This window comes from Syngnathus acus, chromosome 11, assembly GCF_901709675.1.
Source record: "Syngnathus acus chromosome 11, fSynAcu1.2, whole genome shotgun sequence".
Classification (NCBI taxonomy): domain Eukaryota; kingdom Metazoa; phylum Chordata; class Actinopteri; order Syngnathiformes; family Syngnathidae; genus Syngnathus; species Syngnathus acus.
In genome coordinates, this window is record NC_051096.1 from 1,088,633 (window position 1) to 1,101,753 (window position 13,121).

The 13,121-nt window shown below is 41.7% G+C and overlaps 2 protein-coding genes and 1 long non-coding RNA gene across 5 annotated transcripts in view; 2 read left to right on the top strand and 1 right to left on the bottom strand.

The window, feature by feature from the left end:
* Positions 1 to 287: 287 nt before the first annotated feature.
* Positions 288 to 13,121, bottom strand: part of LOC119130476 — a 58,332-nt gene continuing 45,498 nt past the window's right edge. The window contains exon 3 of the long non-coding RNA XR_005099436.1: positions 288 to 346. This is a non-coding gene — a long non-coding RNA (uncharacterized LOC119130476). The remainder of the gene's footprint in view (positions 347 to 13,121) is intronic.
* Positions 1,824 to 7,506, top strand: atp6v1c1b (ATPase H+ transporting V1 subunit C1b). 2 transcript variants are annotated; one of them, XM_037264099.1, is made up of 13 exons: positions 1,824 to 2,013; positions 2,567 to 2,750; positions 2,867 to 2,934; positions 3,186 to 3,271; positions 3,347 to 3,441; positions 3,513 to 3,604; positions 3,675 to 3,773; positions 4,154 to 4,222; positions 4,322 to 4,414; positions 4,497 to 4,590; positions 4,667 to 4,764; positions 6,356 to 6,479; positions 6,570 to 7,506. In XM_037264099.1, the coding sequence occupies exons 2-13, from the start codon at positions 2,619 to 2,621 to the stop codon at positions 6,666 to 6,668; spliced, it is 1,149 nt and encodes a 382-aa protein (XP_037119994.1). In that variant the 5' UTR covers positions 1,824 to 2,013; positions 2,567 to 2,618; the 3' UTR covers positions 6,669 to 7,506. The 2 variants fall into 2 exon arrangements, with proteins under 2 accessions (XP_037119994.1, XP_037119995.1); XM_037264100.1 differs by lacking the exon at positions 1,824 to 2,013 and adding an exon at positions 2,204 to 2,313.
* On the top strand, positions 7,738 to 12,897 carry si:ch211-215i13.3 (brain and acute leukemia cytoplasmic protein). 2 transcript variants are annotated; one of them, XM_037264272.1, is made up of 3 exons: positions 7,738 to 8,085; positions 11,749 to 11,885; positions 12,023 to 12,897. In XM_037264272.1, the coding sequence occupies exons 1-3, from the start codon at positions 7,956 to 7,958 to the stop codon at positions 12,146 to 12,148; spliced, it is 393 nt and encodes a 130-aa protein (XP_037120167.1). In that variant the 5' UTR covers positions 7,738 to 7,955; the 3' UTR covers positions 12,149 to 12,897. The 2 variants fall into 2 exon arrangements, with proteins under 2 accessions (XP_037120167.1, XP_037120168.1); XM_037264273.1 differs by having other exon boundaries at positions 11,752 to 11,885.

Below are 13,121 nucleotides of genomic sequence, written 5' to 3' on the forward strand. Positions count from 1 at the left end.
CTTGTAGGTTCATCTGAGGTGCAAGACAGCAATGAGGCATGTTGTCTAACAAAGTGGTCTTTGTTAAGAAGGAACTGTCTCGGTAGATGTCTTCTTTTTGCTGAGTTGTCAGCTGCGTCCTGTCTGACCTCTCTCCTGGCCCAGCCGTACCTTTTCTCTTCTGTGGTACATCATAAAAACAGCAAGGCAAAACAGCAAGCATATATTGCAGTAATATTGCGGTAAAGCATTGATTAGAGAACGCATGATAACATATATATACATTTTTCTAACAGATATGTTGCCTTGAGCGAAGATATGAGACCTCCGGTTCAGGCCGACCAGCGCTTCTGCAAAACTAATTATTCTAACAGCTCCCAGTAGTGAACGCAGGTGACCCAGGATGATCCTCTCCATAGTCTTCATCAGGTGGGAAGTCAAGGCAATAGGCCTGAAGTGGTTAGGCTCCTTGGGGCGCGGCACCTTCGGTACAGGGACCACGCAGGAGGTCTTCCACAGTCCTGGGACCTTGTTCAGGCTCAGGCTCAGGTTGAACAGGTACCTGACCACATCACTCAGTTGGTCCGCACAGTCCCTGAGCAGTCTCCCACAGATGCCGTCTGGGCCCGGGGCATTCCCTGCCTTGATCTTTCTGAGGTGACTCCTCACCTGAAGATCTGTAAAGGAGAGGGGTGAGGAGGTATGATTCTGTCCATGGTTACAATCTTTTAATTGTTCTAATTTCAATGGTATTTTATGACTGAAAATTTCCATTTTCAAAATTGGTAAATTATAGATTTAAAATGAAATATTTCAGTGATAATTTATAAAAATGTTGTTACTAAAAATTTCCTTTATCAAACTTTATTATAAATTATAGATTTAAAATGAAACATCTTAGTGATAATTAGTGTTCTCCTTTTTTTTTTATACATAAATACAGTCAAACCTCGGTTTTCGAACGTCCCGGTTCTCGAATAAATCGGAATTCGAACAAAAAATTATATGCTACGATTGCGCGTTTGGCGGTGCGCTGCAGTTGCACGATCGGACAAAAATGCGCAAATGAAAAAATGCTTAAAAAAGGCGTTTTTTTTTAGTCTTGGAACGGATTAAAGTTTTTTCCATCATTTGTAATGGGAAAAATAAATTCGGAATTCGAACAATTCGCTTCTCGAACCGCCTTCTGGAACGGATTGTGGTCGAAAACCGATGTTTGACTGTACATAAATAAATAAATAAATAAATAAATAAATAAATAAATATACGCTAAAAGTGAGGAGGCTTACTGTGTTGCAATGCTTCAGTCTCACCAGGGGCGTCACTGCCGAGTCGAACTCGCTGGCGGTCAAAACGATAAACTTGGATGTTTTTTTTTTTTTTTAAACGCTGCTGGAACAAAATATTATTGTATCTTAGACACAATTAGTTAAGTTAAAGTTAAGTTAAAGTCCCAATGATCGTCACACACACATCTGGGTGTGGTGAAATCAGTCCTCTGCATTTAACCCATCCCCGTGTGATTTTAATCCATCCCGGGAATCAGTTGGTGATCTAACCCCCCAATTCCAATCCTCAATGCTTAATGAGTGCCAAGCAGGGAGGCAATGGGTCCCATTTTTATAGTCTTTGGTATGACCCGGCCGGGGTCTGAACCCACAACCTTCCAGTCTCAGGGCGGACACTCTACCACTAGGCCACTGAGCTGGCCAATTGCACTTGCGTCAACATTGCAAAGCTTCATTGTCTGCGTAATTGAATGCAAATATGTAGTGTTCCTCTCTTTGACATAGCTATTAAATTCACCAAGCCATTTCGGTCCCTGAAGGCAGCACAGTGACATGTGCGCATGTGCAAATCATCTCCGTTAATCAGCTGACCGGAGATGCTAGCTAGGCTGAGTAGAAGGACCTCTGAGTCGCAACGCCGCAATTATCAGTCATATTTTATCATTTTCTGTGATATGAATGGAAATCTGCGACTGTTTGACTGAATCTCACCGAGTCAAGAACGGTGAAGCCTGTAAACGTTTCGGTAAGGACGGCGACGAACCAATTGATAATCGTCGTGACACGGCTAAATGCTAACAGTACCGAGCACATATTGGTTACGTATCGTTTCAATGTGTTTGTTTTGGACTATTTTTGTTTCTAACATACGTCGAGGACCTGTACATGTCTTCATATCTGCATGACTGTCATATGACAATTGCACTTCTCTGACGTCATCACCATGCTGCAGAGGTTGAATGTAACGAGAAATAATAGAAGTGAAAAGAGGAACAAAGTCATGTCGTGAGGATTTAAAATTGCTCACAAGAGGACGTAAAATTAGGTACAATTGCAAAAGCGATTGCCATCCGATAATCAAATGAAAGCTACCTACCTATAATAGTGCTCATTTCATGGTTTACATTGTTATGGGAGTAGTATGCAGTGATTTGCAGCTGTTATGCATCAGCTGTTGTTTCTTGTTGTTGGCCAATAAACAGATTTTGAAAAAAGATACAATTTTAAATACCAGTTGATTAAAAAAAACATGTTTTGTCCCCCCCCCCACCCCCCCCCCCCCCCCCCAACCACTACAGTGCTCCTCCTGCATTAGTTGAAGCCTCCTCGAAGCCCAGCAGCACAGCAGCCATGACGGAATTCTGGTTGATCTCAGCGCCGGGTGAGAAGACGTGTCAGCAAACGTGGGACAAGCTTATGGTGGCCACCACGCGCACCAACAACCTCTCCACCAACACAAAGTTCAACATACCCGATCTCAAGGTGAACCAAATGAACTCGTGCAGTCCCCCAAAAAATACACATAGCCATATGAGAGCGATGCTAACGTAGCCGAGGCATCTGTAGAGCTGAAGTTCCGATTCTGGTGTCTGTGACAGGTGGGCACGCTGGACGTCCTGGTGGGTCTCTCGGACGAGCTGGCCAAGCTGGACATGTTTGTGGAAAGGTGACAAAAACTAATCCGAGCGAAGGCCTGAAATTGTTAAGATGACTACCGATAACGACGTGGAAATGCTGTGAAGATAAACATCCAAAGACATGAAACATAATAAAGAAGTAATAAAGGAATAGCAGAAAAAAATATTTTTTTAGATACACTTTATTTGCATAACAACACATGTATTTTTTGTATCTTTAATGTTTAAGCTTAAGAACATTATTATTTTTACCATTCTCTTTTTTTGTGTGTGAACGTAGTGTGGTAAAGAAGGTGGCTCAGTACATGGCCGACGTCCTAGAGGACAGCCGAGACAAAGTGCAGGAGAACTTGCTGGCCAACGGACGTAAGACACAGCAAACCCGTCCTTGCGTGTTCTTTGCAAAGCACTCGCCAGTGTTGACTCGTTGTCTTTGAGCAGTGGACCTGGTCACGTACATCACGCGATTCCAGTGGGACATGGCCAAGTATCCCATCAAGCAGTCGCTGAAGAATATTTCCGAGATCGTCTCCAAGGTGGGTTGGAGAACATCGCCACGTCGTTCCTAGATTTTTCCTCTTCCTTTATATTTCTCGTGATTTGCCAGCAAGCGACACAGATCGACAACGACCTGAAGGCCCGAGCGTCGGCCTACAACAACCTGAAGGGGAACCTGCAGAACCTGGAGAGGAAGAACGCGTGAGTCTTTGTTTGGGAAGTTTGTTTGCCTTTGCCAACTTGACCGTAAAGTGCTTGTGATGTCTACCAGGGGGAGCCTGCTGACCAGAAGTCTGGCCGACATTGTGAAAAAAGACGACTTTGTGCTGGACTCGGAGTACCTGGTCACCATGCTGGTGGTTGTTCCCAAGTAGGTGCACATTTTATTGCAGTGTGTGAGTCTCGTTTGTCTACACGTGTAGCCGTATCATTTGTGTTCAATCATCTCGAGCTTAATGGGTTACGACGGCAATTTTGTGAGGCAGCCTGTGGTGCTTTCTTTGCATATTGTTTCAGCATTAAGCTAGCAGACTTTGATCAGACAAGGTTGTTGTGGTCTTTGCTAACATACTGCTATATTTTAGTTTCCTCATTTCTTTTTTTTTTTTTTGCAGATCTTGCAAGAATTATGTTTCTCCCAAACTGCAAACTTAATTTTTTTCTAATTTGTGCACAACTCAAACGTGAAAATCAGCCCTGCAAAAAGGTGCTGAAAAAGCTTGAAACTGCTTTTTTTTGTGCCGCGATCAGAACAAGCTTCGTGGACTGGCAGAAGACATACGAGACCCTGGCGGAGATGGTGGTGCCGCGTTCCACCAAGTAGGCCGTCCGCCTTTCAGATGCGTGCCAGCGTCAAGCGCCTGCCGTTGGCGGAGCCCCGACATGCATTGCCGCGCTAAGCAGCTCATCTGTCCGCAGGTTGCTCTTTGAGGACAACGACAGCGGCCTGTTCAGCGTCACGCTCTTCCGCAAGGCCGTGGACGACTTCAAGCACAAGGCCAGGGAAAATAAGTAAACATGCTTTTTTCCAAGATTCCCGTTCTGACGAGACTGCTGCCTCAGTGGCTGACAAACTGCCGTGCGTCATGTTCAGGTTTACCGTGCGTGACTTCCAGTATAACGAGGAGGAGATGAAGGCCGACAAGGAGGAGATGACGCGCCTGTCCACCGACAAAAAGAAGCAATTTGTGTGTTTGGCGCTCGCCCGCGCGTGCACGCACGCTCTCGCTCCTTGCTGCGCTTCACCGGTGTCCTCCATTTTAGGGTCCACTGGTGCGGTGGCTCAAAGTCAACTTCAGCGAGGCCTTCATCGCGTGGATCCACATCAAAGCACTGCGCGTGTTCGTGGAGTCGGTCCTGAGGTCAGCCTGTCAAAAATAGGAACTTAATTTTTCAATATCAAAAAATAGGACACTTTAGCTTTTATAAAGTCATGATTAAAAATATGTAATGCATTCAAGTACAATTGTATACATTTTTAAAATATCTTTAAAATAAATATATTTTTACATATTCTACATACATATATACCAGGGACGTACGGTCAGAGGAGGCCTCCCCTGCCGTCATGAAAAGGGGAAAAACTAATTCAATTGTTTTTATTATAGTCATTTTCCTTTTAATTTCAGTAATTTTGTATCATTTTGAACCAAAATCGCTGAATTTTTATAGTTATTTTTAAAACCGAAGACGATTCGTTCGGAGGAGCCAACGTCCTGTCTAGCCTCCTCTGAGGATTGCGTAATCACACGGCTGCCTATGTTGACAGGCTATGCAGTTACACTGAACTGCTCTCTGTCTTTATGTCGCTGTTTAAGTAATCAAACACTGTGGCTATATTAATTAATTTCTGTAGTTAAGCTGGTGTATATAATATCTTGGGTTTTTTGTCATCTGTCTGTAACGTCGTGTTTCTTTAGATCAGGGCTGTCAAACTCATTTTTTTCGCGGGCCGCATTGTAACCATAGCTTCTTTCGGAGGGCCATTATGACTGTCAACCCAAATAAATGTATGAGCACCTCATATTATATACAGTAAAAGCTACAAAACAAACTGACAAATAACTCATTTTCAAATCAGACGAGTAAAAACTGGTCAAATATTTAGAAAAAAAGATATTAAAAGTGAAGACAATTTGCAATTCTAATAATGACACACTCATTTGATGCACAATTCGTCTTCGCGGCCCACATAAAATGATGTGGCGGGCTGTATCTGGCCCCCGGGCCTTGAGTTTGACACCAGTGCTTTAGATGAACAAAACGGCTTTGAAAAGAGATCTTACGGAGGCTACGAAAAAAGGTTCTCCGGCCTTATGGCAGGGGGTGCTAGTGATCCCGGGATGCTTCATGCGCCTACCTGTATAATAAGAGATCTCCAGTTCAAATTTACAGTGAATAACTGAGGAGCAGTCATCCATTTGTTTCGTTTTACATTTGTTTTTTTTTCCGTTTTTTCTTCCGTTTTTACATTTCGTTTTACAATGGAGAAATTACATATCCAAACGATTTTCAACTATGGATTTTCGGTCGAAGCAGGAGGTCATCAGTAAAGGAAGACCAATTCCGGAGTTAGAAGGTTTGATTCGGACAACGGGACTTCGGAACGGAGTGGTACGCACGATCGAAAACAAGTTTTTGATTTCGTGTGCTTTATTGAGTGTTTATGTGTGAAAACTGCTGATATGAGATTTTAATTAAAATAGTTCAAATTAAATAATGAATAAGCCACACTAGAGCAGCGTTCCCCAACTTTTTATGTGACACGGTTAGGTGCCGGACAGTGACGTCAGTGCCTCCCCAGTCATGAACCTCACCGCACGTCACTGATATATACATACATTTGCATATGTTGTTTGTCTCTGTTAATACACTGTCAATAAAAATGATTTTAATATTAACAAAATACTAATCGGCACTGCGAATGGGACGTTGCTTGCATTGTTCTTCCAGGTACGGTCTTCCAGTGAACTTCCAGGCCATGCTGCTGCAGCCTAACAAGAAGAACATGAAGAAGCTGCGGGAGGTTCTGTACGACCTCTACAAGCACCTGGACAGCAGCGCTGCCATCATCGACGTGAACGCAACCGCCTCGTCGCCATTTTGGGTCAATTGCCGGTCTCGCAGTTTTAGCATTCTTTTTCTTGTTTTTAATTGTCCCTCGCAGGCCTCCATGGACATCCCCGGTCTGAACCTGAGCCAGCAGGAGTACTACCCATACGTTTACTACAAGATCGACTGCAACCTGCTCGACTTCAAAGTTTAGAAGGCGCCGTCGTGCCCATTTTACATTCCCGCCCTGGTTTGCTTCCTCTTTCCGCTGTTCATCATTGTCTAACTTTGGTTGCCGCTCTGTTCCACGTATCAAAACCAAGGGGCATCAATTAAAAGTGACCAAACAGTGGCTGTGCAACCTTCCCAACGTGCCCTCCCGCCATCCAAAGATGTCGTTAATCCTGCGTTGATATCGTGGCTTCATCGAGAACATCCTAAAGAGACACAAATGGAGATGTACATGATAAAGTATTTATTTTAAGCCTCTAATGAGTCAGTGAAGATTTTATTTGACAGTGACGTGCGTTCTTAGTGTGTTTGTTTACAGTTAGATGTTGATCATCGTGCCCCAGTGAAAGCAATATATTTGGTAACTGTGCTAACTTGATTCTGTATATTTGATCACTCATAGTTTGCGTGGCTACTGTAATGTCGCTCTCATAGAAATGTCAACATATTTAAAAAGAAAGCAAAATAGTAATAAATGTGAAAACAATTACTGGCATGTAAATCTGACTGCTCAATTTGATTTTTTTTTTTAATATTTCCAAGCTGAAAGTCACAAGACAAAAATACTAAAATGAAGTAAGTTTTTATTGTTCTCTCAAGGAAGAAATTTTTGTTCTAATTTACCATTTCATGGCATTTAAATATTTGTAATTAACAGTCATTTATTTTATTTTTTTAATCTTAGGACTTGATTCTTATATTTAATATATCACCTGTACCTAATAAATTAGCCCAGGCATTATTGTTGTGCGATGTACTGAATAACTTGACCAGAGTATTATTTTTATTGGGTGTGTCTAATAAATTGTTTCAAGCATGAACTTTGTGCGGTGTACGTAATAATATGGACTAAATATAAGTAGCTTTCTAGGTTGTACCAAATTATTCTGCGCATTAGCTTTGTAGGGTGTCGCAAATAATATAATAATAATAATGATAAATTTCTCTTGGTTAGGCGTCCCGAATGTTTTGTCCAGTAAACCGATGACAACGGCGATGACTGTGACGATATTGACTAGTTCAGCAAATCAGCATCACCGGGTTAACTCAGCCCCGCCCCTCTCCCTCCTCGCTCGGATGACGCACGGCGTGTGGTCAGGCGGGTCAGCCGATGTTATCCGAGGGACCAGCATCACCGCTGCAGCAGCAAACCCAGTAGCAGAAGTGAGCACACCCTCCCACGGACGGCGGACGAGCACGTCCGCGACGTCGTCATGAAGCGCGCAAGGACGTGAGTAGGCCCAGGCCGCCTTGGGCGCACCTGTGGCGGATGATGGGCTGCGGGGGGAGCAGGGCGGATGCGATAATCGAGCCCAGGTACCACGAGAGCTGGACTAGGGACACCGAGTCGACGTGGCTCACCAACACCGACGTGGAGGCCCCTCTGCCGGTTGCCACTAGTAAGAATGTCGTCTTTTTTTCTGTTATAAAAACACCGCTTTTAACCTCTTGTGGAAAGCAGTGGCGTGCAACCTGGGCCCCGTTAGCTGTATAGGGCCTTCCAACTGTTTGCTGGTCATCATTTTAAGACATTTTTAGCGAGTCAGGCTGTACTACTTTTATGCTTTCAGCCAATTAAATGGTTTATTGAGCTTGTGGCAGGTAGATGTGGATGAGGAAGGTAAGTAGCAGAATCTGTGTTTATAGAACTCTCATCTTGCTCACTTATAAACAACATAAATGTGATAATTGGATGTATATATAGACCACCAGACTCGGATAAAATCACCTTCAATGAAGCCCTCGACTCTACTCTAGAAATCATAAACAAAGAAAACAAATTGTGTGTCTTACTTGGTGACTATAATATTAATTTGCTTGGAACTAAGCAGTCACATACAGCAGACTTCCTTAATACATTATATTCCAGTAACTTTTTCCCTCTTATCAACAAACCCTCCAGGATCACAAGCTCAACGGCCACTCTCATAGACAATATCCTATTTAATTCTCTAGACTACAAGATAACATCTGGCCTTTTGATCTGTGATGTATCCGACCATCTTCCTGTCTTCCATTTCATCCACAATGATAGTAGTCCTGAAATCAAAGATCATATTGGTGATCAAATGAAATTCCGCAAATTTACTGAGAAAAACATGGTATCTTTTATATCTATCATCAGCTCTGTGTCATGGGATGAGGTTATCCTGTTGCAAGATGTCAACAAAGCCTATCACTCCTTTCTAACAATACTCACAAATGCATTAGAGTCCTCCTTTCCTTTAACTTCTAGTCGTAAAAATAACTCTAAGGGGAAACCATGGATAACGGATGAACTAAAAAAATCTTTACGTAAAAAAAATAAACTATAGAAAATCTATTGCAAATCCCACCCCTATAAATATAGAAACATACAAGAAATATAAAAACAAATTTACAGTATTACTAAGGAAAACCAAACAAACTTACTATGCTGATAAATTTACACAAGCCTCCGGTGACATCAAAACAACATGGAATCTTATCAACCATTTATTACATCGCAAAAAATCAAAAACATCTACCCCAAGTGAGATGCTGGGGAAGAATAGAGCTCATTCAAACCCAATAGATATTTCTAATGGTTTCAATGATTTCTTTGTAAATGTTGGCGCTACCTTGGCATCTAGCTTCTCAACCTCTGATACAAGCCCCTGTTGCCTTATTAAAGGGCAGTTTCCTTCACTCTCCATTCTTGACCCTCCTAGTGTTGAGGAAGTTTACAACATCGTCATGAGCTTGAAAAACTCGGCCCCTGGCCATGATGAGATCAGAAGCATACTTATTAAGAAAATCATTCATTCAATAATAATTCCACTAACACACATTTTCTCCTTATCTTTAAAATTTGGCATTGTACCCCAAGAATTAAAAATTGCTAAAATCATTCCTATCTTCAAAGCTGGTGAGACAAATGAATATGGTAATTATCGACCTATATCCGTTCTTCCTTGCTTCTCCAAGATTCTAGAAAAAATGGTTTACTCAAGATTGGCAAAGCACCTAGAAACAAACAATATTCTCTATAAACATTAATACGGTTTCCGCAAAAAGTTTTCTACTGAGCATGCACTGCTTCAGCTTGTCAACCACATCTCAACAGCTCTTGACAATAAGAAATTCGCTCTTGGTGTCTTTCTAGATTTAAGCAAAGCATTTGATACTGTCGACCATAAGATCCTTATCACTAAGCTAGAGAGATATGGAGTGAACGATTCTGCCCTGAAATGGTTCACAAACTATCTCGCCAACAGAGAACAATATGTATATATAAATGGTTGTTCTTCCAACAGATCTAAAATACTATTTGGGGTCCCGCAGGGCTCAATATTGGGTCCTCTATTATTTTTGGTGTACATAAATGATTTTTCCATGTCTTGTTCAAATTTTCTTCCTTTGTTATTTGCGGATGATACCAACCTCATTGCCACCCACGAGGATTTTAATTTCCTCATTGCAAGTGTGAATACTGAGTTGCACGCTGTTACAAAATGGTTCAAAATAAATAAGTTGTCACTCAATATAAAAAAATTTAACTTCATGATCTTCTGCAATATAAATAAATCTTACCCCAAAGAACAGACCAAAATTTACATAAATAATAACGAAATCCATCAAGTTACTAGCACTAAATTCCTAGGAGTTATAATAGATAAACACTTAAACTGGTCTGAACACATTGATTTGGTTTGCAAAAGATCCATGAAAACGCTAGGTATTTTACGAAAAGTTTGTCCCTTGGTCCATCCTTCTGCTCATCTCACTCTGTATTATAGCTTCCTGTTTCCTTTCCTCAATTACTGCAACATAGTCTGGGCAGCTACATATCCAACATACCTCAACAAATTACTCATCATACAAAAGAAGTTCCTAAAAATGATCTCTTTCTCAAATAGATATGAACCATCGGCACCATTGTTTAGAAATTATTCATTACTGCCAATTGATAAAGTAAATATTCATCAAACCTGTCTACTCATCCATAAATATATATATATAGGAAACACTGTCTTCCAGCCACTTTTCATAATTTCTTCGCATTTGTATCTGATTTTCATTCTTATCCAACAAGACAGGGGGACAATCTCCACCCACCGTCCTGTCGAACATCACGCCATCAATATAATATCCATTTTAGAGGGCCCTCACTCTGGAATGAGCTACCAATCCATATCCGATCCATATCTTCACAGGTTGCTTTTAGAAAGCACCTGAAACACCACCTTCTCCACTCATGATCCTACCAGTCCAAAATTACTCCACCGCACTCAGCTGATCCATACTAAGAACATCAACTTAAACCACTATTTATACCCTGATTCTTCCTTGTTTTGTTATTTTCTGTTTGCAGTTCTTCTGCTCCCTCTTAGCTATTTCTTACCTGGTGTCTTTTTGATTGCTTCAACATCGCTAAGTGTCTAATTTGTTTCTCTTGTTTCTCATTTTGTATAGTGTATTTGTTTATGTATGTATACATACACATTCGTATATATGCATATATAAATATGACGAATTAATATTTAGCTAGTTATGCTTTTGTTTATTCATTTATATATATATTTATTTTCTTAAACACTTGAATGATATTTGATGACACAGCACTTTGTTTGTTGTGCACTTTGTTTATACAGGAGTGGAGCTCCTTACAAGCCCTAGGCTTCGTCTCCCTCCTTGCACTGTTATTTGTTATAATAATATGTGCTAAACAATAAACTAACTAACTAAACTAACTAAGTAGCGATATAGCCTGCTGTCTATATTCATTTTTTGAACCAAGGTGTTTATCATGCAGGCAAAAAATACTTTACAGTAAATCAGGGGTCTGAAACTCCAGTCCTCGGGGGCCGCATTCCTACATGTTTTCCAAGTTTCCCTCGTTAAATACACCTGATTCAATTATCAGGCTCCTGCAGAACGTGAGGATGAACTGATCATTTGAATCAGGTGTGTTTAACGAGGGAAACTTGGAAAACATGTAGGAATTCGGCCCCCGAGGACTGGAGTTTGAGACCCCTGCAGTAAATGCTGCTAAATGGAGCAAGACATTTTCCTCTGTTCAGCTAGCAGTTAATTGTTGTCAGCAGGTAAGGCGTTCGAGGCAGGTCTGCGTGAGAAGAGAATGGTGACCACGGGCACCCAGTGCGGGAAGCAGACTCTCACCAACACCGCTAGCGTGGGCTGCAACCACCATAGGATACCCAGACGCTCCTTCAGTGAAGTAAGGCTTTCCAATACGCCACATTTTGTTCACATTACCACAGTGGTTTTGAATGATTGAATTAACATTCAACCTTTTAAAGATAACTTTGAAGCTAATCTCTGTGTGCAGGTTCTGAACTTTCTTTCTAATTGCAGCAAGCCAGTCGCGATTCTAAGCGCAAGACCTCCAAGCAGACCGGCGCTTTGAGCAAGGATGGTCAGTCCATCAGTGGCGGCAGCGGCGATGACGACGAGCCTGTCAAAGTGTGTGACGAGACGTGAACGCCAACCGTAGCTCCCCCGCCGTCGAGATGACAATAGCCCAGAAAGCCACTTTCACTCGGGTCTCCAAAGGGCTTGGAATGCTGCCATCTTGTGTGCCCCCTTGCGAGGGGCATGCCAAAGCAAAGCTGGCAGTCAGGGAGCGGATCACTGTGCCACACCGCTGCAATGGGCTTCACTTCTATGTGCACGTGTTCCCCTATTCAAAAGAAACCAGAAGTGCTGTCTTTTTTTTAAACAATCTGCAAGATGTAGAAAAGCACCCGCATGTGCCTACACTTCATCTGAACAAATCCTTGTGCTCACAACTTGTGTGTGTGTGTATGAGTGTTTTCTGCTTTTGTTGGTCATTGGGACTGTTGTGTCTGTACATGACATGGGGGGGGGGGTAAACACAAAATACTAATTTGTGCATACTAAACATTAATTTGTGCACACACAATACCACAAAAATATAAGAAAGACTTATTTATGCGCACAGAAAACTACCAAAATACCTATTTGTGCGCTCGGAAAAGTACTTCTTGTGCACACAAATGTATATTTATTTCCATGTCATGTCTGGGGCTGTGCAGTCATGTTTTGTGCATGTCAAAAAATGAAGGCAAAACCTGTTTGAGCCACCAAAACAAACTGGTGCCATGTGCAGTGTAGCCACTAAACGGCGCTAGTGTTTTTCTTTGACAGGCAAATTCAATGGGCGCTTTTAGTTTAGCCAGACATTTAATAAAACGTAAAAAGAGGGGTAACTGTGTGATTAGTTATTGATCTACCGGTAAAATAATCGTATCACCACAAACAAATGTCAGAGGACAAAAAGTGTATTTAAAAATCAAATTTAATAAGCTTATTCTTGTGGCGCAATTGCGTTCCAAGAGTTGTACGTAGAGCATTTTTTTCATTAAAGTTTCCCTATTACATAGAATGGAAGCGTGCATTTCCGTTTCGGTTCTAGTGAAAGTTCGGCACTAGG

Bases quoted from the DNA above. Each gene is read 5' to 3' on its own strand.
- atp6v1c1b (XM_037264099.1), top strand. From the start codon at position 2,619: ATGACGGAATTCTGGTTGATCTCAGCGCCGGGTGAGAAGACGTGTCAG. The intron at 2,751-2,866 runs GTGAACCAAATG...TGTCTGTGACAG, and splicing joins TCAACATACCCGATCTCAAG to GTGGGCACGCTGGACGTCCT. The intron at 4,765-6,355 runs GTCAGCCTGTCA...TTGTTCTTCCAG, and splicing joins TTCGTGGAGTCGGTCCTGAG to GTACGGTCTTCCAGTGAACT.
- si:ch211-215i13.3 (XM_037264272.1), top strand. From the start codon at position 7,956: ATGATGGGCTGCGGGGGGAGCAGGGCGGATGCGATAATCGAGCCCAGG. The intron at 8,086-11,748 runs GTAAGAATGTCG...AATTGTTGTCAG, and splicing joins CCCTCTGCCGGTTGCCACTA to CAGGTAAGGCGTTCGAGGCA. The intron at 11,886-12,022 runs GTAAGGCTTTCC...TTCTAATTGCAG, and splicing joins CCAGACGCTCCTTCAGTGAA to CAAGCCAGTCGCGATTCTAA.